At 40.1% G+C, this 23,316-nt stretch overlaps 4 protein-coding genes across 8 annotated transcripts; all 4 read right to left on the reverse strand.

The window, feature by feature from the left end:
- Positions 1-164: 164 nt before the first annotated feature.
- asmtl (acetylserotonin O-methyltransferase-like) lies at positions 165-6,642 on the reverse strand. Of its 3 annotated transcripts, none has more exons than XM_011606999.2 (16): positions 6,505-6,642; positions 5,830-5,939; positions 5,213-5,344; positions 4,582-4,629; positions 4,427-4,491; positions 4,265-4,329; positions 4,046-4,154; positions 3,589-3,922; positions 3,303-3,521; positions 2,686-2,848; positions 2,399-2,598; positions 2,190-2,322; positions 1,969-2,109; positions 1,756-1,878; positions 1,194-1,425; positions 935-1,072 (listed from the first exon to the last, which is right to left on the reverse strand). In XM_011606999.2, the coding sequence occupies exons 2-15, from the start codon at positions 5,920-5,922 to the stop codon at positions 1,220-1,222; spliced, it is 2,031 nt and encodes a 676-aa protein (XP_011605301.1). In that variant the 5' UTR covers positions 5,923-5,939; positions 6,505-6,642; the 3' UTR covers positions 935-1,072; positions 1,194-1,219. The 3 variants fall into 3 exon arrangements, with proteins under 3 accessions (XP_029696824.1, XP_011605301.1, XP_029696821.1); XM_029840961.1 differs by having other exon boundaries at positions 4,046-4,181; XM_029840964.1 differs by lacking the exon at positions 1,194-1,425 and having other exon boundaries at positions 165-1,076; positions 4,046-4,181.
- On the reverse strand, positions 6,159-10,338 carry p2ry8 (P2Y receptor family member 8). Of its 2 annotated transcripts, XM_029840987.1 has the most exons (4): positions 9,916-10,338; positions 9,042-9,149; positions 8,543-8,862; positions 6,159-8,016 (listed from the first exon to the last, which is right to left on the reverse strand). In XM_029840987.1, exons 3-4 carry the CDS (start codon positions 8,833-8,835, stop codon positions 7,278-7,280), a joined length of 1,032 nt encoding a protein of 343 aa, XP_029696847.1. In that variant the 5' UTR covers positions 8,836-8,862; positions 9,042-9,149; positions 9,916-10,338; the 3' UTR covers positions 6,159-7,277. The 2 variants fall into 2 exon arrangements, with proteins under 2 accessions (XP_029696847.1, XP_003961716.2); XM_003961667.3 differs by lacking the exon at positions 9,042-9,149.
- Positions 10,339-10,479: 141 nt separating this feature from the next.
- On the reverse strand, positions 10,480-14,344 carry upf3a (UPF3A regulator of nonsense mediated mRNA decay). 2 transcript variants are annotated; one of them, XM_029840976.1, is made up of 10 exons: positions 14,164-14,344; positions 13,567-13,673; positions 13,376-13,482; positions 13,076-13,174; positions 12,876-12,986; positions 12,738-12,793; positions 12,491-12,649; positions 12,259-12,392; positions 11,763-12,051; positions 10,480-11,417 (listed from the first exon to the last, which is right to left on the reverse strand). In XM_029840976.1, exons 1-10 carry the CDS (start codon positions 14,302-14,304, stop codon positions 11,247-11,249), a joined length of 1,374 nt encoding a protein of 457 aa, XP_029696836.1. In that variant the 5' UTR covers positions 14,305-14,344; the 3' UTR covers positions 10,480-11,246. The 2 variants fall into 2 exon arrangements, with proteins under 2 accessions (XP_029696836.1, XP_011605288.1); XM_011606986.2 differs by having other exon boundaries at positions 11,751-12,051.
- Positions 14,345-16,517: 2,173 nt separating this feature from the next.
- On the reverse strand, positions 16,518-23,048 carry cdc16 (cell division cycle 16 homolog (S. cerevisiae)). The gene is made up of 18 exons (XM_003961618.3): positions 22,846-23,048; positions 22,649-22,703; positions 22,282-22,379; positions 22,120-22,158; positions 21,892-22,032; positions 21,546-21,705; positions 21,353-21,447; positions 21,067-21,200; positions 20,651-20,730; positions 20,494-20,543; positions 20,336-20,409; positions 20,113-20,238; positions 19,881-20,033; positions 19,402-19,465; positions 19,247-19,308; positions 18,112-18,247; positions 17,862-17,952; positions 16,518-17,660 (listed from the first exon to the last, which is right to left on the reverse strand). The coding sequence occupies exons 1-18, from the start codon at positions 22,891-22,893 to the stop codon at positions 17,410-17,412; spliced, it is 1,857 nt and encodes a 618-aa protein (XP_003961667.1). The 5' UTR covers positions 22,894-23,048; the 3' UTR covers positions 16,518-17,409.
- Positions 23,049-23,316: the final 268 nt, after the last annotated feature.

Below are 23,316 nucleotides of genomic sequence, written 5' to 3' on the forward strand. Positions count from 1 at the left end.
AAAATCCCACTTGTAAGATGATATATAAATTAAAATGATCTGATTTTGATTTTTTTTTTGGGTGTTTTTGAAATGTCTAAATTAATGGAACCTTCGCTTCCATTTAATAAAGTGATCGAGTTATTCTAATCGCTTTGGTCACATTTATGAACACATGTTTTCCCTTCATATTAGGGCATCCTTTTTATTTCAAAATTGAAATGTAAGAGTGGTCAGGAAGTTTTATTGTTGCAACAGTCAGCCCTTTGGATAGAAAGCATAAATCATTTCAAGAAATTCAGAAAATTCAAATCATAAGTCTGAAGCATGAGCTAAACTCGTTCCCCGGAGCAGAGTTGCACATAAAGTTGCCAGAGATAAATGAAATCCACCAGCCAGAAACTGCCTCCCTGGTGCAACATAGAAATCTGATGGTCAGTGGCGCCATCTTTAGGCCATTTACCGTAACGACAAATGAAATTAGCCTGCGCCGACTGAATGTTCACTTTGCTTAAGAACTAAAACAGTTTTAGTACATAAGATTTATATAGACAGGGGAAATGTTCAGGAGTAGGTGGAAAACGTGTGAGACCAGCTAGTTCAGTTGGAAATAGACTAAACCGAGTATCTACACGGCCTGTGAACAGTGGTACTGACATTACATTTTTAACCATTTGGCATAGAGATTATTTATTTAAGTCAATTGGAAATATTAATATCTATATCTAAATAGCAAGTTTTATTATCTACAGTAGACATCAGGTATGACTTATCCCTGTCATAAATGACCATACAAATTTCATCATTTCAGCAGTATGTCATAATATACAATTATCTTTCAATCAATATTTTTACAAATCAAATAAAAAAATGTAAAAAAAAATAATTGTGCTACATTTTAAAAGCAATTAAGGCATCCAAGAAGTTCCTAGTATGAACAACCTGCACGTCCCCAAATCCATGTTGACACAATAAGTCCGCAAACTGTCTCTCCCTCCTCTCCATCCCCTCCGTCTGGACAAGCATGTTCAGAGACTGCAGGGCAGAGTGGGGCTTCCATCCATCCAGCATGGTCTCAGCGATGAGCACAGCACTTCCTGGAGGTGATACATCAAACACGTCATTGGTGCCTATAGAAGGGAATCCTCTGGACACTGGTCATGGTCACAGGACTTGATCTTGAAAGCAATTTGCAAATCTCAAACAGTTAAGACTTTCCATGTTATGCTGCTGATCTCCATCAGGCTTTAAAGCAGAGCATAGCATCCAGCAGGTTGTCTGTATGATTAACATGCGCTGGTACGAAGCCGTGGCTCTCCAGTAGTCGGCTGTATTCTGCGGCACTCCTCTGTTGCCCCGCGCTCATGCTAAGGGCCTGGAGCAGCCCACGAGTTGGACCTCTCAGGTCTTCATCAAGGAAGATCTCGCTGAGGAGGAGTCCACAGCCTGGGACAACAGTGTAAGCACACTGCGTACATATATTGCATGTGTGCACATTTTACCTGATGTCAAAAATAGTAATGTAGTGTTCTCATTAGAGCATCGTACTCAAATATATAGCTGTGGGGTAATGTTTGAGTGCAGTCAAACAGTACTAACAGAAACCAGGCGGAAATCTATAGATATATTTATGACCCTTTTAGATTAACAGTGACTAAAGTGCTGAGTCCAGAAACCACGACACAATGTTCATATGCAATACAGAATTTAAAAAAAAAACTCAAATCAGTGAAAATGTATTTAATTAGAGATGCCAAAATTTGTGAGGGTATTTACCTGAAGTACAGCTATCTGCAATTCTCCTCAACAGAACATGGACTTTCTCATCAGGCCAGTCGTGAAGGATTCTTGCAAGGATGTACAAGTCCGCTTTGGGTAATTCATCTTCAAAGAAGTCACCTGTGACAGGGGCAGGATGAAAACTCCTGTACATCTACATGCATCAGGTTTAACATCTACAGGGATTGAGGTCGAGTTTCCCAAACTTGCCTGCCAGAAACGACACCCTGTTCTCCGAGTGCTGAGGACTGAATCGTCCGCTCATCTCGACCACAGTTGGCAGGTCGAACACTGTGACGCGCATCTCTGGGTGGGCTTTAGTGAGCTCGTGGGCCAAGGCGCCAGTACACCCTGTTGAGACAAACAGTATGGAAAAGAACTGTTCAGTACACGAGAACATTAGTCGATACTAAGGCAAAGTCGCTCCTCACCTCCAAGGTCGCAGGCTGTTTTGAAGCGAGAGAGATCGAAGGCTGTTGCCACAGCCCTTCCTGTGACCTTTGCAATACTATGCATGGCACTCATGAATCTAAGCTTGATGTCTTGATTGTTGTAGAGAGTGTCCTTAGAAACACCCCAAACTGCATTAAAAGACTTGCAAAAGCACTTTTCTTTCATTCTCTCTGGCAATTTGTGTTACCTGAAACAGGTCGTTGGCTTTCTTGCCAAAAGCCTTCTCGTGCTGGTGGGTTCCGTCCCTCACGGCACACTCCAGGTGTGTGAAGAGAGGCCACACGGTTTGGTCACAGTGCTGGATGTAACCCCCCAGAGAGTGAGGAGCATCAGACAGCAGGAAGCCTTGGGCTAAAGCTGCGTTCATGTAAACCCGTTTTTGGCACGCTAGGAGAGGACAATAAAAAAGCCACATCTGTCAGGCACATCCAGTGGCAGTCGCACAAAGATCATCAGAGACGAGGGCTGACTGACAACTCTCTCTGCTCCTCAACAGTCCCAGGGACACACAGGCGTCCAGCAGGCACTGGGTTCCCTTCACAGAAGCTTTTATCTCCTGAGCCACCTGTGCAGCATCCAACTCTGGTCTGCTTTGTAGCAGGTCAAACACACCCAACCTGGAGGCAGTAAAGAGTGCCTGGAACATTTTTGGAAAGAAGAATAAGGTATGAATATGTAGTTGCTATTTGTTTAGGTTACAGCCTATTTTTCTCTCCTGTACACACATTTCTTTCTGGTTTTAATAGACACTATGGGTGAATGATAATCTACTGACTGAATTTTTAGCAAGAAAGTAACATTTTGTAATCATTTTGATTAAATATATACAAGCTTATAGCTTCTTCCAGTTTCCAGCCTGATAAGCTGGTGGCAAATACGCAGTCAGCCATCAAAGAGAAGAACAGACGCATGTATCTGTATCTGAGGAGAGAGGTTTACACCAGGAGAGAGATGAGAAGCTCATTAAAACTGTGCTGAAGCGGGAAAAGTTGCTGGCTGCTGTTTTTATGATGCATGCAATTTGGAGTACAAAGAAAATGAAAGAGACACATTTTAACATTACACAAATGTCATGAATGTTTCTGATTCACCTTTGAAGCTTTAAATCCGTCCATCAGTTCAATGATGCGCTGCAAATCATCCTTTTGTGGCCCATTATCCTCACGTTCTGTCCCTATGACCTCTGTCAGCTGCTCTCTGCTGCTCAGTGAGGGTGCAGCTGTATTCTCTGCAGCTGGATTTGTAGAGCAGCTGTTGCCCAGCGGCCAAGTGTGTTCATCTTCTTTACTATTATCGCCATTCTTTTTCACCTGCCAAGAGTCCAGCACTTACAACAATGGCAGAGTTTTACAGCACTCAAAGGGATAAAGAACCAACCTTATGGACGGGACTAGCAGATGGGCTGGTCTGGCTGCCATGTGTTTGATGGAAACATGAGGCCTTTGACAGATCGCTTTTGGCTGAAGTGTCTGGACTTGTCATAGCTGCCGGGTTTGGCTGTTGGATTCTCGAGGAGGTGTGAGTGCTGACGTTTGTCTCAGAGTGAGCTAAAATTTCCTGGCTCAACAATAAACCAGAAGTGTTGAATACTACGTCTAGTTGTTTGCAGAAGTGGTTAAGAGGGAAACCCACAACATTGAGAAAGTCACCATGGACACGTTCCACAAGCATGCCACCAAGAGCCTGGATGCCGTAGCCACCAGCCTTGTCCCTGACAAACACACACACACACACACACACCAGGCTTTTGACTTAATATAAACATTGTTAAAACAAGAAGACATCAGATATCATCAAATCAATATCCATACAACTCTCAAAGGCTCATACTCACATGGGTTCACCACTATCGATGTACTCCCACAGCATACTTTCTGAAAGGTCAGCAAACTTCACCTTTGTTTCTTCATAGAAGTCTATCAATCTGTAATCCACCGATTTATCTGGCAGGGCGAAAAGCATTTGGGGAACTGGTATAAAGGAGCATGTTTACTTTTTCGGTTTCAGATGGACTGTGGAAACTATGGAAAGGAATTGATTTACTTCATCTTACTTTCATTTTCATGGCAGAGGACTATCACTACACCAGTGTAGACACTGTGCTCTTTACCACTCAAGCTGAAGGGGAACAATCCAGAAGACAGCGCAACTGTAAGCAGGAGCTAGTCCTATTTTATTCTCATAACAATTCATTGGCTTTGAAACTTAGACTGACCGTGACAGCATTCTGTATGCATCATTTTTATCCACCGGCTTCTCCAGAATGGTGCCATCAACAGCCTGTCAATTGAACAATAACCAATTAAAAACACCTCACCTTATATAATACTAGACATTACATGCATAGACACCATGAATTATTCTCCTTACCACAATGGTGTCTGCTCCAATGACAACGTCTGGAGTCTTCAGGTGGTTCTATAGCAGATGGAAGCACAATAATAAGGAAAATATACGTTCTTTGAAAGGGTCTGGACGTACTGCATCATGGCGCGGTACAATGGGCACCACAACAAGGAGCAGAAGACACTGCAGAGGGTCATCAAGGCAGGCCAGAGGATCATCAGTTCTAACCCACCAGCCCTCAGCCACATCTTTGAGACCCGATGTCAGAGCAGGACCAGAACCATCACTTAATACCCAACCCACCCTGCCCCCACGGCCATAACAAAAGACTCAGAGTGAAGTTTCCATCCGAGTTTCTGAATCTGCGTTTCCATCTCAGAAGTGTTAAACAGATAAAAGTTCACTAACACCCACATAACCCCATCATAAAACTGTAACTGGGAAATTGAGCATCTAGAGTGCTTCTTTGATTGCTGTACGTTGGTATTTTTAAAAAATATTTATAGTATTGTATTTTTTGGTACTTAACTGTGGTGAATTATTTTTTTTTTTTAACACTCGGATCCAGGAGTGAATCTAATTTTGCTGTAGGGCTGGCAACAGTTGAACAATAAAATTTGATCTGTTTAATCATACAGAATCAAGTTTAACTCACTAATGGCATCCTCTTGGCCACCTCCAAGGCCTTGTGCTTTGCTGTCTCGACAGCATATTCATAAGGTGCTTTGAATTTTTCCTTATCAAGAGTTTCTTTGAACCAGGATGGTACCACTTCAAATCGCAAGCCCTGTTAGAAGAGAGGGGAAAAAGAAAATACAGATATGATTATCTGTTACATTTGTAAATTCCACAAAACACACATAAGCATACATAAAAGATGATGTTTTATGACCAACTATGACCAAGCAAATCCACATAGTAGATTATATTACTTAAGTGGCTGAAAATATTTAGAAAAAAATCTATAGTGAAAAAAGGTGACAATTAAAAGTATTTCTCATCACACAAGGACAGATTTTTTCATAAATGTGTTTATTTAGGCCAAAGGTTAACTGCTACAACTTTTGGTGAGTTTGTTTATTCAGTTTATCATGAAAGCTATGCAGGAGTCAGTAGTTTTGGGAAAAGCACAATGATGCAGAAGTGGCATGTAGGTTTAGAATGTGACATGTAAATTGATTGATTGATCAAAATATAAAATCAGAAAATAGATAAACCACAGTAAGAAAAATGCTGGTTTTACTAATGTGGTCCAAATATATAGTTGCATACTGTATTGCGGAGAATCTCCATTCGCCTGGGAGAAGCACTTGCCAGCACAACCAGTTTCCCGGCCAGTTTGGAGATGACAGGGTTCAGCACCATGTTGACCTTAACTGGGCCTAGTGTGAAGAACAGCTTTATATATGACACCTGCAGCCTACTTTTATATAAATATGTAATAAGAACTGCCTTTAAACGTATGAATAAATGAATAAATAACTAAATAATGGTCTGGGGGAATATTCATTTATTTCCTTACGGACACATTGCTAAGAGGAATGTTTAAATTGTGCACAATTATTAAGGATAGATGATGATAAAACAAATTAATAACCAAATATGTTTCTACATTTGTTTTATTATAAATATGTTGGCCAAACTGCAGGCCACAAGAGTTACTATTACGTAATTTGTTCTCATTTGAATAATTGATTACACAAAATCTTTATTTCAAACGTAACACTGTCTATATCATACATGCGTTATATTTGCAAAATTTTACGTCACTGATGCTGTCTCATAAAGCAATTTGATATATTTATACGAACATTCATTATATAACAATTATTGTATTAGAAATAGCTTTAGGACTTTTGTACTTGGATCGTGTTAAAAGTAAGGTTTATTGTTAAATCAGTTGTTTAATTAGTTGTGTACAAAATCTTCATAAACATTCGAACTTACCCGACAGATCAGCAGAATCCACTGTCGCGTAGAGCTACTCTGCACATGCGCAAAGATGGACCCATCCGTGAGATTTCCCTAAATATGCCCGCTCAAAATTCCTGATTTTTAAAATAATCTATCCAGGCATCCATTTTTACCACTTTATCCCTGGGATAACGGGGTCCGGGGATCTATAGAATACCGGCTTACATATACTGTAGTGGAAAAAACAAAAACTACAAATGTTCACATTCATTATAACAACAACAACAATAATAATACTAATATTAATATTATTATTATTGTTGTTGGTGACGAGTTGCCTATTTTGATTTCAAATGTAGTAATATGCAACATATGTTTACAGAATTGGTCAAAAAACCAGAGACGTTGAAAACTGTCAATATAAGAGTTAAGGAAAAATATGCTGATATGTACTGCTGCCATTCCTAGCAGAATAAAAAAGAAAAAAACAATAAATATTTATCAGGAAAAAAAATATGTCTATATTATCAATATTGTTTTGCAGTCTATACAAAAGATACAAAAATATTCAAATGCATAATGTGAAATCCCATTGTGGACGCTACATAATTCTTCCAGTTAACAGATATAATAATAATAAAACAGACAAAAGATTACTTAAAATAAATACAAGGAAATGCAGGAAAATGAAAATCTGCTATGCCCGTTCTCTGCTAATGTGACAAACATTACAAAATATCTCTTTGGAAGGCAAACAGTACAGGCCATCAAACATGAACTCTTCTTCTACCTTTTTTCATATTCCATCAAGATACCTCGCTTTGTTCTCTGTCTTGAGCCTCAGCACAATGAGTAGAGAACATGCTCTCCTTATGCTCCATCTTCATTGAGTCCCCACTAACCACACTCTGCAGATTCATTAGTTGCCTTAACTTTTGTCTGAAATCCCTGGAGGCAAGGTAATAAATGAATGGATCGAGGCAGCTATTGAGGCAGCTGAAACAGAGAGACAGTTTGTAGGCTGTGTAAAGAGACCGGTTGTAGAAAAGCCTGAGCACACTATGAGCAAGCAGCAGGATATTGTTGGGAGCAAAACACAGGGTGAAGACCAGGAGAACCACAGAGGCCAGTCGTATGGCTCTCCTTTTTTGCTGCGTCTTGGAGTCTCGGGCTAATTTGCGTATGACACTGATGTAGCAGAAGGCTGTGATGCAGAAAGGGAAGAGGAATAGGATGAACACCATGCTGAAAAGAAAGGCTGCCCAGGCTGATGTGGAAGGGAGCATGTTCTTCTTCAGCACATCAAAACATGTAGTTATCCCATATTCAGGAATTATATAGGTCAGGTCTGTGGTCATCAGTGGGTAGAGAACTCCCAGGACCAATCCCCACATAAAGAGGCAACTGATGACTGCGGTGGACTTCCTCTTCCTGGTGTGCCTGAACTGCATGGGCTTGATTATCCCAAAGTAGCGGTCGATGCTGATAGCCATCATGGTCAAAATGGAGCAATACATGTTGGTGTAGAAGACCAGGGTTAGGAAACTATTTGGAGATACAATAAAGAAAAGTGGGAAAACATTTAGGAGAAGTTAAGGAAAAAAGACAAATTGCTATTTGTTTGAGCGTCATACTTGGGCCATCAGTTAAAATCTGGTTGTGCTGAACATCACATTCTTGACCCAAACAGGCCTGATGGCAGTTTGTACAAATCCATTATGACAATTGTGTGCTTTTGAATCAGCTCCAAACAGAAAGTAATTTTTATAGATTAGACTCAGACTCTGCTATGTCTACCTAAGTAAAGGTTTGCTGACTGAAAATGTAATTTATGTATCTTACATAGCATGCAGTCTTTGCTTTAATGACCACACCTACGTTCAACAGTCACAACAGGACAGGGTGGGTAATCTCACCTATAACAACTTAGTTGCATATTTGTATTTGTAATATTTTTGACAAACATCAGAATTCTAGCACCATAAGTCAAGAAAATAATAACGTTATATACTATCAGCTTTCCAATTTTAAGCCTTATTTTAAAAGAATGGTTCTGTAAAAATAAAAATACCTGCACATTCTGGGCCCAAGTGTCCAGTGGTACCCTTGTAGCTGATAAGCTATCTGAAAGGGCAAAGCAACACCAAGGGCCAGGTCAGTGAGGGTCAGGTGAATCATGAATATGATGGAGACCGTCTTGGGGGAGGTACGGAAGAGCAGGATCCATAGGGAAAGGGTGTTTCCGATCAGGTTGATTGCAGTGACCACAATGTATATGACAGAGATTGTAATGCTGGTGTTGACATCTGTAAACAAGACAAGGGTGGCGTTGTCCAGGTGTGCGTGGCTGGAGTTTCCTGTCATGATTAGTTGGAAATGGCCTGCTGTTCCCTGCGTGGATGACACAACGCGGTTTAAGGCAGAGGATAAAAATGCTGACATCGGCATCTAATGGCTTTTGATAGTTTCATTTAAACATAAGGGCTCAGAGCACAAAGGGTAAAATCAAATAGATTATCTATGAAGTTCAATTCAACTGTATCTAGTTTTCCATGTTTTTAAGCACATACTGTTCTTTCAGGCCTTTGCTTTGTGACTAAATAGCAGTTTCAGCTTTGCACAGGAAAAAGACTTGATTGATTTGCGGTAACAGAAGCAAACTGTCGTCTGGGGAACTCCTAAACCACAAACGGATGAAAAAACAAAAAAAGGATGAGGGAGAGACAGAGAGAGGAGCATGGAGATTTCAGTGTATCAAAGACATTCATTTAAAAGTTCACTCAAACTGAGAGCTAAGAGGAATTTCTCTCTTTTGCCGTGTGAGGGAATGATTTATTCTTCAAACTGACTATTCTGTTGTCACACCTGGAGCAAATGGTGCAAGAGGAAGTGGTGGTTAACGAAATTCTGTGGCAGCAAAGCAACAGCCGTCTGACTTAAAAATTATGTATATCAGTTACAAGCAAAACACATAGTCCAGACGGTTATACACAACTATTACTGTTTCATAACCAGATGGTTTTGGTTTTTCCAAATCTTTCGTCATCTTTCATTTTAAATCAGCAATATTTAAGAAATCAGTATCTTGATGTTAATAAGTATTTAGTTGTTAATAAGTGACCTAAAGGTATTAACATTTTAACACTTGCACTTTTACAGTATCGCTGTTCATGCACAATATTCACTTTAAAAAAGATGTGGGTTATTCTTCAGCCAAGTATTAAAGAACAAACTCTAGCTAGTTCTATTAATTGTTTTAGTACCAGAAGAAATAGCAGGTTGAGAAGGAAGGGAAATGACTAGTGCCCCCAAACATGAATAATATTTAATATTTAAAAAAGTTTCCTCACAAAAGAATAATTTAGAACAGCTTTATAACAGAATGGATAGAGAAGCAGTAAGGTTAGCATCCTGATAAATCTAATAAGTCACGTTGATACTCACCTGTAAACAAATGCAGATGGGCTGTAGCTTGAGGAAGAAAGATAATACAAGGTGTGAGAGAAAGATCTGCACTGTTACAAGGCTGACTTGTCATCAGAATATAAGAGAAAGCAGAGGACAGGAAATAGATCATGTGACAAGGTCTGTCAAAATCTAGACACTCATCTTACTCAGTCTCAGATTTACAACTACTCAGGGCCGTTAAATACACATCTCCAAAGTAGGACACAGGTAGTCAATAAAAACCTTTCAGAAATGAAAAGTAAACAAATATACAGGGAGTTCGATTTTATGCATGAAATGCATCTGAATCTATATCGTAGAGCTGATTAAAAATGCTGATTTTTGCTGTTTCCAAGAAACTCTTGAACTCTCTGTGTATGCTTTGTAAAGTGAAGTGAGAGCACTGCAATTTCAACCTATTGCCCAAAAGATTCACGAGTTACAGATGTGCTTGTGATACGGTTACGCTTCTGACTTCCTGTTGATTAACTGTTCTGCTTTATCTGGGTGGCACACCCAGCACTTTGGGGGTGGGGGACTAAATCTCAGACACAATGGGCACGATGTTTATGGAGAGATTATTTTATTCATAATTTGAAAGTCATATATGATATTTCCATTGTGTTTTTCCTGGTTCATGTTTTTAATGTAGAAAGTTTCTTTTTTGTTTGTTCAAGAACTCATACAAAAGACGGAGACAAAGCCAAGAGAAGTGTTAATGTTGAGCTCTTCACACTGGACTTCTTCTGTAGTGCTCATCAATGGGGAGTCCAAATTGACCCTAATTTATTACAGCTTTAATAAAAAATTATTACCTCTGTACAAACATTCTGGACTATCTACCAACACTTAAATGACAGTCTGACAAGTGAACATGTCACAGTGGCCAAAATGATGTCCAGTACTGTAAAGTGCATCTAATAGGAACAGCCTGCAAACCCAAGGATGAATAAACAACAATGAATGAAAGCTCAAAACATCCAGTGCATTTGCAGCAACCTTAAAAGGATCTGCGGTTACCAGGATCACAATGACCTTTTGTTCTTGTATTTACACCTTAATAACAATTTAAAAGATCTTGAATCTTAAACTATATAATAAACTGAGCAAAAACAGTCCAAACAATTTCACATTCAATGAAAAAAAAGGTCTAGCAAAACAAAAACATTAAAAGATTCGAACTTGCAGTCGGGCAGAGAGTAACAGAGAGTCATCGTAACTTGTTCCGCTCAGTGGAACAATATTATCTATGACACTGAACAATCAGCAAACAGTAAACAAGGGATATTATCTGTATATACCAGCACTTCTCTCACCACTCAGTACCCTCACTGCACATCTTTGTTCTTCTCCAGTCCTGTTTCCAGCGTGGCCACCTCATAGCAATAGTCTGTCACTGCTGGCGGGTTCACAGGGATGCAGTCGAAGCCTTTGCCTGCAGAACTAATGCGCTTCCTGTTACGTGCACCTGGCTGATAAAGCTGCATGGCAGGGCGATCCTACAGGTAAAGCAAATCACAGTTTAATAAACGGAAGTAATCATGAACTCAATTAAAAGCAGAGTGACACTGAAAACCTGATGATTAACTAACAAGTGAACAGTTAAATGGTTCAAATTCTTTAGTATATTCTTTTGTGGTGAGAAGAAATTACATCTAAATGAAGCTGCTGCAAATAAATTTAGTATATTTTAGCATTACGTGAAAAATAAAGATCATGATTCAAAGACACAGGACAACAGAAATGTGCAAATAATTATAAAGCATCTAGATATTAAACAATATCTCACAGGTAAACATATTAACCGTCACCTTTACCCATCTCATGCTCACCTTCTCGCTCACCTTGTTTCGGAGGCGCTCTTTCCTGTTACCCAAATCCTCCCTGTCATCCTTTCCCAGTTTGTCTCCACCGTCGGGACAGTAAGAAAAAGCGTGATGATGTCCGTCCTTCTTGGCGCGGTCGTGACAGTAACCCTTCCCCCATCTGGTCTCCTCTTTGTGCCGCATGAACTTGTCAAAGTCGTAGTGGTGGCGCTGCCGCTTCCTCTCATCATCTTTGCCTCGATGGTCCTTCTCTCGCTGCCTGCGACTATGCTGCTCTCGTTGCTCCTTGTCGCTGTCGGCCTGACCTCTAGTGGTGAGAAGGCAGGTTTAATATGTCTATGTCTAATATGTCTGCTACAAAAAGGTTGCAACAACTAGTTTTCTTTTTTATTTAAGACAAAGTCTGTGCCTCATGTGCATAAATAGGTTACAGTTACTAATCTTCCAGATGACGCAGCCTCTGTAACTTGTCTCTGTTTCAGGTGAAAGCTAGCTAAATGGAAATTTAAATTACTTTTCTTTGGAGTCCTTTGACTTCATTTGTCCTCCCGTTTTGTCCCATTTGCCTCTGTCTGTCTCCCCATTGTCACTTTTATCCTTCACGCGGTCTGAATCCACATCTTCCTCCCTGTCACTCTTTTTAAGGAGCTGTAGAATTACAGATAAAGTGAGATACAGCTAAGAAAATCAACAATGACTAGAATGAATAACATTAGATGACTTTTGAGTGTTTGATGAAAAATGACCTTGATTTTAATATCTTTCTCAGACAATTTCTTTTGCTTCTCTGCCTCCTTTCTCTTGCGTCTCTCTTCCTCTCTTCGCTTCCTCTTTTCCTCCTCCCTTTGTCGTTTCTTTTCAAGCTCCCGTCTTCTTCTCTCTTCTCGCTTCTCTTCCCTCAGTCTCTGGAAATAAGGATGTGTTGCCTCAGCAGACTTCTCATTTCATACATCTTTGCTCATATTTTCTGTTTCAGTGCCACTTTCATCTTACTTGTTTCTCAATCTTCTTATTTTTAATGTATTCCAACAGCGGTGTTGTTCGTCTGGCTGCAGGTAAAGCAGCAGTGAGGTTAGCATATGTTCTTACTTCTTGATATTAAAACTCATCATTATTATTTCCTGCTTGTACCTATGAGCTCTCTGGTCTTGGCCTCTATCTCTCCGAGCAGAGTCTCAGGGTTGGCCATCGACTTCTCCTCATCACAGGAGATATTCTCCAGGAACCGCTTGTATTCTGGGTCTGAAGGAGTTTCAAAGGTGAATCTAAAGTTCAGTATCAGTGTGGTATGGCACTCATTTTCGCACTGCATTTAAAGTAAATATTAATACCTTCTTCGATGCTCCCGGCTTTGGCATCTTTCTTTTTAAGCTTCTTCTTGGAAATTTTCTGGAAGGGGGCAAACTCCACTACAGCAGGATACTCCTGACCTGAGCAAATATTAAAAAGGGCAGCTCATATAATACGAAAGGAACCTGATAGTAGCAATGGCAACAAGTGTTATAAATACAGCTGTCGTGATAAACGAAGCACGCTGTTGTTTGCGTTTAATATGGCAGACTAAAATCTGACGCGTCTACATTTATTGTCAACATACTGGGAAAAGTCAGACTGAACAAACTGAAATTTACCCTTGTTGTCAATGAAGACGTAACCATCAAACCGGTCTCTGAACAACAAGATATCCTCAGGGTTTTTAAAGTTGATGTACGCTCTGGAGAACAAGTGTGGGTAAAGACTGTGGACCGAGAGGAAAAGGTCACGGACACTTTCAGGAACAAGAGAAAAGCAGCAGGATGCGTCACCCATCATTAAAGTTTACCTCTGGTCTGCTGGAAAAAACTCAAAATAGTCAAAAGGAGGGAGCGGACTTAGATGTTCTTCCAGCTGGTCTTTCGACAGATTTGGTGGAAGTCTTCGAAGCACCACCTGTAATTAGTTTCGATTGAGCTTTGTCATCAAATGTAATCAGAAAGTCTAAACAGAAAGAATGAGCAGTTTGAAATATGGCTAAATTTAGCATCACCACTAGCGCCTGGACACGACATCAAATAAACATGATGGATTAATCTGCAGCATCAATCTGCAGCATCATTTGCATTCCCTCAAAACTGATCTCTATCACGCCAGTCAGAAAAGCATGTCGACTATTTCAGAAGGACACACAACATTTTAGAGATTTCTCTCCAGAGGGCTTAAGATTGCCCTTTTCTAGAGGCAGGGTTTATCCCACAGTGCAGACTAGCAGCAGGGCTCATTCCGATGCATTTCAGGTGTAACTCCATTCGATGGTAGTTGCCGGGTTGTTGACACTGTTGTTGTTGGGAATGTGTGTGTCGCTGTCCGCGGTGCTGAAGCGAGCCCACCGCCGTCCATGTCTGTTTCACCCACTGCGACACCGCTAACGCTCGACACCTACCTTCGTAAAAACCTCTTTTTTCTCTTCTTTTTGCTTCGTGTTATTAGAGGTGTTTTCCTGCTCTCCGGGAATGTCTCTGAACTGTATCTCCACGACGCTTTTTTCCTTCCCCACAGTCATCGGTTCCTTTTCAGACCTCATTTCGCTCCATCTCACTGTGGCCCTGTTGTCAATATAATCTCGCGAGACCCTCGATATAATCTCGCGAGAGTATCGCGAGTGTGCGGAGAACGGTGCTAATGATGCGTTCATATTACCGGTAACAGACGATCTGTGCCCACTATGTTAATGATAAGAACATCAATATTAACTACTGAATTAGTAACAACAACATATAATGGTATTTGTGTACACAGTGTTTATTTTTTTATTAAAACATCTATTGAAATGTCAGAGGTTATCTAGAAACAGGTTAAGCAGCTTTTAAAAGACGCTTGTGTTTCAAATCATCGACATGACCAACCGGATTATTATCCTGTACAAATTGCAAAATGGATATGCTTTAAAGGTTGCGTTGGTGTTCATTTTAATGGCACTTCTAACATCATCTTGAGTTGATATGTGTTGCTCCTCATCGCCATGTCCAGATGATGCATTTTTAGCTGTATTTAAGCAAGAAGGTTTTAAATTCAAATTACAGTAATTGAACTGAAGATGGATGGATGCTTTCCAGTTGCTTTCATCAGCCAAGATGACGCTTCACTAGACCATTATTGATAAAATTACAAGAACGAGAAATATATCGCCGAAATTTTCACCTTCACAAAAGTAAAAGCAACTGCTTTGTCACCAAAGTCGTCTGATATTGAATGTCAGTGGTTCGAATTCGTGCTGAGCTGATCCGGAAGAACATCTGGAGCCACACGGTCCCCGGAGCTCCTGCAGCCAGGGCTCACCGCCGGCCCCTGAACTGGAGTGGAAAGGTTCGACGGTAACAATGTTAAAACGGCTCAATTGAATGCATTAATTAAAGGGAACAACTTAACTTGGGTATTTGTAAGAAAAGCTCACCGTTGCTGAAAGTTTGTCCCCCGCTGCTGGACTCATCACTCCGCTGAGGTTTGTCCGGTGGGGACACAAAGCTCGGGAGGTTTGGAACAAAAGTAGAGCAGGTGTCCCAGTCACGACACATCTTGTCTTCACTGTAAACGACTGCGGACTTGGACGGAGCACAGCCCATCTCAGTCATCAGCTGTTCCTATTCCCTGAATGATTTCTGATCGCATCTTTCCGGAGTCAGACGCAGAAATTGATTTAGGCTCGTCCTGGACGTGTTTCCTCCTCCTCTAGACCGGCAAATACATTTGACACGACTGTGTGAGCTCCAGCTCATATTCTGCAAACCCAAACGACGAAATGATACTAAAATGAACCCCAGCTTTCAAACTATAAACCTTCTCCACAACCATAAATAATAAACAACTTAACTCAAATACTTTCATTTATCCTTTGACAGAAATGCATCACACAAACGCACTTTACCTTTAACCAGGTCATGCTTTGTGAATAAAAGTCATAAAATGTTTAATTTGGATTTTTTAAAAACTGTTCCCCTGTAGGATAAACACATAAATTGTGTATCTCATGTCCTACATTGATCAGTAACCAGGACAACAGTCTGTCAGACCTGTCGTGTTTGCCCTGTCTAATCAAGCCATAGAGGGGCCACAGCCCAATCTTCAGATTAAACCCAGTACTGGTACTTAACCTTTAACCCTTGCACGTCAATTCAACTTCCTAGAGGTGCATTCTGGGGGGAAAGGGCTTCAGGGGGAGGGGTTTAGATAATTATTGAGGTTTACTTTAGCGCATATCGTCAAAAATGAAGATTTATGTGTTGCCACTCTCAGAAAGAGCCACATTCATGTGCATCTAAAAAAGAATACCATTAAAATTTCAATATTTTTTGTCAATCATTTCAGGAAGTGAAGCCCCTCCAGTCATCACTGATGAGTGTTTTCAGTCAGACAGGTCAAAGTCGTCTGTGTAACAAAGGAGCATCTTTAGTCAACTGGGAAAACCATCGCTGAACGCAGGAGGACGCTTATGAAACCAGCTGGTGGCCACTTACAAAGTTGTCCCGGGATCCCAGAAAGCTTCATATCTGTTCACACCCACACGCCTTTAATAATTGAAATGACCACTAACAACCACTAACGACGGCGTTCAGTAAACCAGCACAGTGCATAAAACGCAGAGATTTCCACCAGACCTGAAATAGCTTCTTGGATAAGAGGTGAAACACTGGAAGATTGAAGCGAGTCCAGCAAAAGCTTTCAAAGCCAAATAGATTCAGTCATGTCAATTCATGTTCTGTCATCAGGTCAAAGACTTTTCTTCAACAGTTACATAAAGTAAAACACAGAATTTAATAGATTATGGCTCACATATAATGAAAACCCAAAATTCAGTTTCCCAGAAACAGAAACGTGAGGCTTGTGAAAGGGATGTTCATTGCAATGCTAATGGATTCTCTATGGGGTTCAGATCAGACGAGTGTTGCTGGCCAATCAAACAGTAACGCTACGGTCATTAAACCAGCTTTTGGTCTCTTTGGCAGTGCTGGAATATGAAATCAGCATCTCCATAAAGCTTATCAGCAAGAGAAAGCATGAAGTGTTCTAGCCTTTCCTGGTAGGTAACTGTGGACTTGAGAGAACACCGTGGACCAACACCAGCACCGACTGTGGAGCCTTCACACAAGCAGCGTGGATTCAGTGCCCCTCCACTCTTCCCCCAGAAGTCTGGGACCTTGATTTCAAAATGAAACACAAAGTTTCCTTTCATATGAACAGTGCAGTTCTTTTTTCTCCACAGCCCAGCTAAGACTCTTCTGATGCCTCTGGTTCTGGAGTGGCTCGACAGCAGTAACACCACGTCTAGGAGTTAATTAGGGTGTGACATCATGACCTCCCAATATTATATTAGAATAGTTTACACAACATTCTAATTTTCTAAGGTCTCCTCATCAGTATGTCACTCGTAAAAAATTGAGAAATAAAGGCTTGAAAGATTTCACTCTATGGATCTATGTAATTCATGGATTTCACTTTCTGACTGACAAAAATGCATTTTTAATTTTTTTTGAGCTCCACCTGTATAATGCACAAGACTGCGTACACAGGGCAGCCTTTGGACGAGATCAGGTACCAGACGCGCGGTGGCGGCAACGATGTCCGTGGGCTTGTTAATGTTTATTTCAGAAAACCTTTTGCTATGACAGTTCTGCCTCGTAGCAGGATGAGATCACGTGCTGGTGTCTGACAAAGTGTCTAACATCACATCACTCTCATACATGTCACACTCCAGGGTCAAAGAGGTTCGCAGGGGGGTCTCCAGCATCATCTTGTCCTGATCAGACAGTGGCGTTTCCAGGGACATGACGCTTGTGTCCTCCATTCGAGGTGTGGCCAGGTCTCCTGCTTCTGATGTGTTGAGCATTTTCATCAATGCTGGAGTGTTTAAGCTGCCACGTAACTTGTCATTGATGTCTGTGCCTACACGGAGACAAGTGACAGCAATAAGAATACAACAGACATGCACAACCATCCAGACCAATTTGATGGATAAATTGTCAAAGTGGAAACGATAAAATCTACACACTTTGTTCTCTCCTCTACGAAAAGGTCATCCTAATAAAATAATTTAATCAATCCAAAAACCCTGATAGACTACAGGATATGCTAAATGTATCCTACCTATATAAGCGTCAGTGTCACCAATGTACATCTCAATACAATGGCCCAGCATTGTAACGGAAAAAGTGTCGTCCCTTTTGAGCCCAAGAGCCTGTACAAAAAAGAAAATTAGACATCAATGAGTTCTTTAAGAAAAGAAAATTCAAACATGCAGGAGCTTTCACAATTCTGGTTGTTTTACACAGGTAAAACGTTGATGTGGATTCATGAACAGTATTTATTGGATAAATAAAGAAAAAGGGCAGAATACCGTATGAAAGTAGTCAATAGCACTCTCAAAGTCACCCATTAGGCTGTGCACATATCCGATGGCTGAGTAGGTGGAGGCATGCTGAGGGATTAACACCAGCGCCTGACGGTGATACTCCAGAGCCTGCTCGTATTTTCTACAGAAACACAGAACTACCAGGATCAGAGCTCATCATGTGTAAAGATTAAAAGTGACAGTGATTTCAAATCATGGCCGTTTACAAATAAATGCAAATAATTGGCCCTTCTCCAAAATAAACAGGATGCACTATGCGTCAAATTTACCTAATTTAATTGAACTAAATTTTACTTAAACGCACCTCTTACATAATCTCAACAAAATAAACCCGTCCTGAAAAAAACAGCTACAACTGATCAACTGGCACAAATGTAGAACAATAAATTTAGAATCAAAGCAGCATCATTAATAGAATATTGCATAAAATTATAAATAGAATACAAGTGATATACAGCTGCACCAACAACCTGTGAGGGGCATTCAGTTTAGGAGTCATACTTTCCACCACCTTAAATGTGATCAAGCTGGATATGTACGGTGAGATGTCCCACGGGAACACCAACATTCTTCCTTAGCGTGGACAAGTCAACACGATTATTTTACCGTTGTCGACGGTCACCATATCAGATATGGTGTCACAAAGTTGTGTGGTGAATACTTCCAGTGAGTGGCCATACTACATGTACGACACTGATCACACCCTGACTGATCATGGCGTGCTGTTGCCAAGACTCTTGTTGTACAATCTGACAGCTTCTAAACAGACTTGAGAGCAAATGTTTGTTTGTGACCTGTCCTTTGGGTCAAAATCAGGCTACATTTGTGTGTTCCAATCGTGACATTGACATCTAGTTGTCAATGCAAACTAAAAGCAAACTTCCACGGCATCTGGATGAAATTATTGTGTTCATACATTATGATATCACGTTCGTACAATATAGTGGACTTATCATGCTTTAAACTGATAGTGATCCAAAACTTATGTTCCCCCTCGACAGCAATACACCTCGCTTCTACTGATACCATACACAACCAAAAAAAGGATTAAAATAAACACAAATATAGCAAACTCACACTTTGGGCACAGAGAACCAAAGAGCATTTGAACCACACTTACTTCAATTTTCGACACACATGGCCCAAGTTGTTTAGCAAAGGTTCCCACTTGTCCACAGTGACCTTCATTTTGACAGAAAGAGAGAAAAAAGTTACATTTTGCTAAGAAATATGTTCTAAACATGCCGTATACATAAGAAACACATTAGTGATTACCTCATTCCCAATGGCTTTGATTTTCTCCATTGCCTCAAGAAAATACCTCTCTGCTGCCTTCCAGCTAAAATATAGTTACGAGAAAAGAGTTGACTTTTTCTAAAGATTCTTGTCATCTTGATTTGCAATCAAATATAGCCTACATCTCCACATTTAAGAAGACTGATGGATAAACAAAAATCTTGGAAATACTGATGATTTTATGTGGCAGGTTGTATTTGGAAGAGGACTCTACAATTTATTGTCAGAATGGAAACAGGGAGTATTAGCACCACGACAGACAACCTCAGCTTTTCCCAGGGAATTTATCAGAATTTCACAGGTTTCTATAAACACTCACTCTATTTGAATGGGTCAAAGAGCTCAAGACCAGTCGGATTGAGTCCAAAGTGAAATTATGTTACTATTAACATTAGTACTTCTATCAAACTGTCTGGCTTCGTTGGTATTTAACGTGTGTGCATGTGTGCGTGACTCACTCTCCATTTTGAAAAGCAACCACCCCCACCTCGTGGATGACAAATGGATCCTCTGGAGCAATACTGAGAGCTTGGCTGAAGAAACGTTCAGCCAGCTTGGAATTGTTAGTGAGGCCATATTCCAAGCCAATGTAAAGCATGGGCAGATGACATCTAGGTGACGAGATCGAGATGTAAAACAAGAGAAAGAAAGGATTGCAATTAAAAGTAATACTTGGAGAAACATACTGACCCTTTCATCAGCTGGGCAGCAGTGAAGTAGGCAGCCATAGCTTGATCGTGTTCACTCTCCACTGCAAATGAATGGCCGTAAGCAATCCACGCAGGACCATATGTCCTCTCGAGTGTGGTGGCTTTACTACAGGAGATATACAATCCACAAATAAGCAACTACACCTGGAAGGGAAACACTCACATTGTGCAATTTGCTGTGAATGTCTGACCACATGGTGTACCTCAAGTATCGTCGAGCATGTTCATTTTTATGGCCGACCATGAGATAGTAGCAGCCAACAGCAAACCAAGAGACCTGGCAATAAATGTTTTCCTTCTATTTATCCAATATTTCAAATTATGTAAACAAGGTCTGCAGAGACACATGATCAATACTTACAGGGTTGTTTGGATACAAGTCTACTAGTTTGTGAGAAAGATAAAATAACTCTGCAGAGAGAAAAAATACAGAAATCTTAAAAAAAGTAAACACTGAACCAAAAATATGATGGAATTAAAAGAATTATTAAGTATACATGAATTAATTTATGTTTTACCATTTGCTTTTCCAAGCTCCACCAGTGTTCCTATGTGAACTGGTAAACAGGTGGCATGTAAGGGGTCTTTAACCATCACCCTAAAATCCACAAGAAGCTGTTTTAGATAGTCATAAATTCATATGAGTTGCATAAAAAACACATTTACTGACCACAATTATTGTTTCTTAGAGTTTTTCTATACAATCAAGTAAATGCAAGGAGTTTAAATGTTAAAAAATCTGAAGCTTTGGTGTAAACTACAATTCCAACAGACTCAGCACTACAAACAAACAATATCTAATCAATAATACCTACTAAAGGCCTTTTATCACAAAACAGTCCTCATATCTTTATAGCAGAACCTTATGAAACAGCAGCAATTCTCTGATGTAATTCAACTACTTCCACACAAACATGTAAATCTAAACACCTACATTGATGTGAGCTTGTAGCACATCTTAAAATCACAGTTATAATAATGTCTCTCAGCAAGAGACACCACAACATCCAAGTTGTCCTGAAGACCATTGACCATCTCCGGTACCACCAAGTCACTGGGCTTGTTGTACTGCATGGGAAAAAGAAAGAGCATGTGTCAAATTAAATGTTTCAATATAACGAGTAAGGAAAATGTAAATTCAACAGGAAAATATGACAAATGTGAAGAATGGATCAATTGATTTAGCAGCAAAACACAAACTAAATTCAAGCCACTCCAACCTTCTTTAATTTATTTTCAAACAGGAAGTGTAACAGCTCCTCCTCTTCCCCTGTACATTGTTGACTCAAAGGAAGTGAGTCAAGGAATTCTTTTTCTGTTAAAAAGAAACAGGTTTTAGCTATCATGGCTTTTAAAGTGATAACAAATAAGAAACGCCGCATTAATAGAAAGTAGTGGACACAATCTCTTTACCTTCTTGTGCTGTCAACATGTGGTGGGATGTCAAAAGGTCAAAGGCTTCGAAGCAGTACACATCAAGTTTCAAGGCCTCTTTGTAGCTGGACGTGGCCAGTGGTCGGTTGCCCATGGCATCATAGATCTTACCTCGCAGGAGGCAGATGGAGCTGCTCACCTGAAAAACAGTGAAGCAATTGAGAAAAATAAATGACTATAAATGAATAAAAATAAATGATTACATATCCACAATAACATCAGAATCCCATTTTCTTTTGCAGGGTAATCTGTTTCTATAGCAGTTCTCTCACACTTACAATTCATAAATATTATTGGACAATATTAAAAGGCCACAAAAACTTACAGATGCAGGTGACATGTCCCAATCCTTGGTCACGTCTGGGGCAACGTTGTCATCTTTTCCTGTTCTATCTAACAGCTTTTTACTAACTGGTTCCTGTGCATCCAGGATATCCAAAGCCTGCTGAAATTCTTTTGCAGCATACTACACAAAAGAGAGTAATGCAAATTTAAACAATAGTACATTAATGGAAGAGGGTTTTAACATTCAATATGGATTTGAGTGACTTACGTGGCATCTAGCAGCGAGATACTGACAAGCTCCATACGACTATTTGAGAGATTAAAGAATAAAATGAGCACAAAAAAGCTAACAGATCCCACACTTATGGTTAGTGTCAGGGACACACATATGAAAGAGAACACTAATATAGCTTCAAATATAGGTTATTACCTTGTCAAGTCTTCTTGAACGGAGGGCATGAGAGGCTCTGTGGTATTGAGATGTTAAATAAAGGCACTGAGCAAGCCAGTAGATATCCTGCGGTTCCTCTGTTTACAAAATGAAAAGAAAATGTCATCATTTACGATCATATCGAAACATTAACAGGAAGTTTGCAGCACTGCAAGCGTGTCCACAACCCGCCATCCCCAATGGAGAGAAAAAGTACGATGCCACAATGATAAATAGCTAATTACACTAAAAAAAGAGTACATTTTCTCCCTAAACACGTGTACTGCTAACTAACCTTTGGGTGTAGGAGAGAAATCTGTAATGCAACGTTATTTAGGCTGGAACCCCAGAACACAATAGGACTCACCGTGAGAAAGAGACGCTGTCTTGTCAGCCCAAAACAGTGCACTTTGATACTGTTGCTGTAAAGAAGGCACACATAATTCAAACGTTTATTTCAGTTGTGATTGGGGGAAATAAGACAAGTATGAAGATTTTTACCCTTTATCGCTCTCAAGATATGGTTAGCTAGCGACACATACTGAAAAGATAAACAATTCTTACCTGATCGATGTACTGCCGCACTCGCTTACGTAGTCTGTCAAGATTCATTTTACCTAGTGAGAATGCAAACTATAAAAGGTGTGTCATTCTTAAAGTAAAATTCGTATCAAAACGGGCAGTAAACAGTGGTGGTTAGCCTGCTAGCGTTGTAAAAATCAAACCCGCGGCTTCTGGCTGCGCTGAGTGTTCTGCAAAATGTCGCCGTGTGGAAACTCAGAGTGCTTAGATAGTTCCAGGTTTGCAATAGTCTTTTACGAAACCACACCATAGATTTTTAAATTAATACTTTGTATTTGCAAGTTAATTGGTCAGGCGGCTATCAAACAAGCAAAAGGCTGTATTCATGGTCAATTTGCATACATTTATTTATGTGATTAGGCCTATGCACCGTTAAACATAGTGAAAGAAACAGAGGTCTTATGTTTAAAAGAAAAGTTTCTCCACATAATACCAAAATTTGGTTCATTAAAT

The sequence above is a fragment of the Takifugu rubripes genome, chromosome 1 (genome assembly GCF_901000725.2).
Source record: "Takifugu rubripes chromosome 1, fTakRub1.2, whole genome shotgun sequence".
NCBI classification, from domain to species: domain Eukaryota; kingdom Metazoa; phylum Chordata; class Actinopteri; order Tetraodontiformes; family Tetraodontidae; genus Takifugu; species Takifugu rubripes.

Coding starts and splice junctions, on each gene's coding strand:
- asmtl (XM_029840964.1), bottom strand. CDS start 5,922: ATGGTGCTGAACCCTGTCATCTCCAAACTGGCCGGGAAACTGGTTGTG. Junction 4,182..4,264: donor CCTCTGCCATGAAAATGAAA/GTAAGATGAAGT, acceptor CCTTTATACCAG/TTCCCCAAATGCTTTTCGCC. Junction 3,923..4,045: donor ATCGATAGTGGTGAACCCAT/GTGAGTATGAGC, acceptor TGTGTTTGTCAG/GGACAAGGCTGGTGGCTACG.
- p2ry8 (XM_003961667.3), bottom strand. CDS start 8,835: ATGACAGGAAACTCCAGCCACGCACACCTGGACAACGCCACCCTTGTC. Junction 8,017..8,542: donor CTTGGGCCCAGAATGTGCAG/GTATTTTTATTT, acceptor ATCTCCAAATAG/TTTCCTAACCCTGGTCTTCT.
- upf3a (XM_011606986.2), bottom strand. CDS start 14,304: ATGAGGTCTGAAAAGGAACCGATGACTGTGGGGAAGGAAAAAAGCGTC. Junction 12,987..13,075: donor AGCCGGGAGCATCGAAGAAG/GTATTAATATTT, acceptor AAACTCCTTCAG/ACCCAGAATACAAGCGGTTC. Junction 12,650..12,737: donor ATAAGAAGATTGAGAAACAA/GTAAGATGAAAG, acceptor CCTTATTTCCAG/AGACTGAGGGAAGAGAAGCG.
- cdc16 (XM_003961618.3), bottom strand. CDS start 22,893: ATGAATCTTGACAGACTACGTAAGCGAGTGCGGCAGTACATCGATCAG. Junction 19,466..19,880: donor GTTGCTTTTCAAAATGGAGA/GTGAGTCACGCA, acceptor ACTATATTTTAG/CTGGAAGGCAGCAGAGAGGT. Junction 19,309..19,401: donor TCAAAGCCATTGGGAATGAG/GTAATCACTAAT, acceptor GTCAAAATGAAG/GTCACTGTGGACAAGTGGGA.